The sequence below is a fragment of the Penaeus japonicus genome, unplaced genomic scaffold (assembly GCF_977035675.1).
Source record: "Penaeus japonicus unplaced genomic scaffold, GWHDUDI00000001_assembly GWHDUDI00000016, whole genome shotgun sequence".
Classification (NCBI taxonomy): Eukaryota; Metazoa; Arthropoda; class Malacostraca; order Decapoda; family Penaeidae; genus Penaeus; species Penaeus japonicus.
This window is the reverse complement of record NW_028234418.1, coordinates 33,696,876-33,699,375: the sequence shown is the minus strand read 5'-3', so window position 1 is coordinate 33,699,375 and position 2,500 is coordinate 33,696,876. Positions and strand designations below refer to the sequence as shown.

The following is a 2,500-nucleotide window of genomic DNA, read 5'->3' as shown; positions in this document are numbered from 1 at the left end:
GGTGTCCGCGGGGATGTTGTTCATAGACTTCGCACATTTCAAGTTCTCATTGTGGTAACAGTGTCTCTCGCGTTAATGTTAGGATTATCTGCGTGATCTTAGGGGGTGAGAAGCTGTTTACTTTGGCTGTAAGACGATATTCTTTCGAAAGCTATTCTGTTATCGTGGTATTAATTTCCGTGCACAGTTGAAAGGGGTTGTCGGGGTTTTCACATTCGCTAAGTCACTCGAGTTTGATTGTAATCAATTTGTAAAAGATAGATTTATAGAGACGGATATGAAGGTCGTAACGGAAAGTTAGTTAGTGAAGTGATTCTTCGCAGTGTCAGCTGATTAAACTAGAATATCAAGAGAGCGAAATGAAGTGAATATTGTCAATATAATTTTAAAACAATACATTTTAAAACAGTACAGGTAATACATTCTGATGTAGTTATCATAATTACTTGAAATATCTTATGTCGATTCTATTCAACTTTCGTAATTTTTCTATTTATTTCATTGTAGTGGAAATCAGAAACGCATCTTGACCAGCGCCTGGAGGACATGTCACAGACCAAGACACCTGCAAAGAGAAGGAGAATACTTGATTAATCTAAACAGAGCAGCATATGTTTCATACGTGTACCATGTGAACTCGAGTGTGTGTGTGTGTGTGTGTGTGTGTGTGTGTGTGTGTGTGTGTGTGTGTGTGTGTGTGTGTGTGTGTGTGTGTGTGTGTGTGTGTGCGTGCGTGTGTCAGTTGAAGTATGTGTACATTATGTACAGTACGTACAATAACAAAAGCTGAATAAGTGTTACATAAGTCATCTTAATAGCTATGAAGGTTCTCGTAAGACACTTGAATTATTCATGAAGAAAGAGTATCTGTGTTTATCCAGCGTGGAGTATTCAACCGCGAGAGTATACAAGAATGCATTCTGAAACATTTTGAGATGGGCAGAGTGCCACTGCGATGCATAAACTATTTCTCCGCTTCAATAATAAAGTAAACAAGAAACGCCGGAGTAAATAAATAACACACCAGCGTAAATAGATAACACCGCAGTAACAAGAATAGAGGGGCGCGGGCTAGCGGGAAGTAATTTTCATACATCATTAGGGAAGTATTCCTGTGTTTTGGTAGGAAGCCAGGGTGAGAACTACCAAGGAAGTGCATTACCCTTTCCGCCCCCCCCCCCTTCCGCATCCTTTCTTCTCCCTCCCTTCTCCCCTTTTCCTGCTAGGGCGCGTCAGCTGTCCCCCTGACCTTTCCTTTGTGTGAGTTGCCCTGATTAAGGTCTGACTCATAAGTAAATGGGTCGCACCAGCACTTAGACAGAGAGACCAGGCAGTACTTAATGTGAAGCGACCTAAGACCTTAATAACACTCAGATAGATGCTTATATAAGCTTTCCTTGCCATAGCTTAAATGACTCACAAAGAGATCGTTAAAGAAAGGGGCTTATAATGTAGGAATTCATATTTGGAAATATGGATATAAATGTAAGGTTAAGAGGATATGAAGAGGTGAGGCTGTCAAGTAGATATGGCGACAATCTAAACGATTATTTTGCCATTAATTTTTAGATATTGCTTATTATATATATAAAAAAATATATGAACATTGATTTAGGATTACTTTTGTCTACTCACCCAAGCGAAAGGATCCCAAGCAATTCGTTTTATTTAGTTTTCGCCCATAATACACCCAGTTTTGGAGAAGTTCCCTCTTGATGGACACTTAATTCTCAACTTTTCGCTTCAATTGATCACTCTGTCAGCCCTCTACAAACAGCAATCGTTCAGCGTCACTTTTGCCTGTTTGTTTCGTTGCGTTTTTATATTATAATTATCATTTCTTCCTTGAATTAGAAACGATAAGGCTCTCCCTAGGTAGAACAGTGAGCCTAAATCAGTCTTATCTAACCTCCCTTGGGGATAGGCCTACCTGAAGAGGTCTCGTATCATCCGAAAATAGACAGTAAATGATAAATTTTCCATTCGGTTATTTCAGAATTTCATTCAGTGTTATTATTTCGTTATTTCTTCTATTTTCACGATACAGTTTTTGTTGTTTCATTTATCTAATTATCCCATCATGATGAGATCATAAAATAATGATTTAATTCGCTTTGGTTATTTCATAATTTCTCAAATTTGTCCATTGTTATCATTTATTTTTTACAATTCAATAATTTATATTCATTATTTCCTTCATGCTTATCATTCACCACCATTTTTGCAGCTCATATTTTTAATACCGGACTCACTCTGGACAGCAATTAAACCAGTGTTGGAAATAAACATGAAATAAAACTATCAAACACGTATTAATAACTAGACAGAGTTCGTTGATTTCCGTGCCAAAATAAATGAACAAATACAGGGAGCAAATAGACCTATTTAACATACATCACACGTATGTACACACACATACATACACACACATGCAAACACACCGGGTCCCAGAACAAGCATACATATAAACTACACAAACACACGCACACAAATACAGGTC

The 2,500-nt window shown here is 37.8% G+C and overlaps 1 protein-coding gene across 1 annotated transcript in view; it reads right to left on the bottom strand.

Moving 5' to 3' along the window:
- LOC122248601 (Kainate-type ionotropic glutamate receptor subunit 1D) overlaps positions 1-2,500 on the bottom strand; it is a 247,780-nt gene that overhangs the window by 107,353 nt on the left and 137,927 nt on the right. The window contains exon 2 of the mRNA XM_086545674.1: positions 1-97. This exon is cut by the window's left edge and continues 258 nt beyond it. Within this exon, the coding sequence (XP_086401800.1) occupies positions 1-37 (37 nt within the window). The 5' untranslated portion in view covers positions 38-97. The remainder of the gene's footprint in view (positions 98-2,500) is intronic.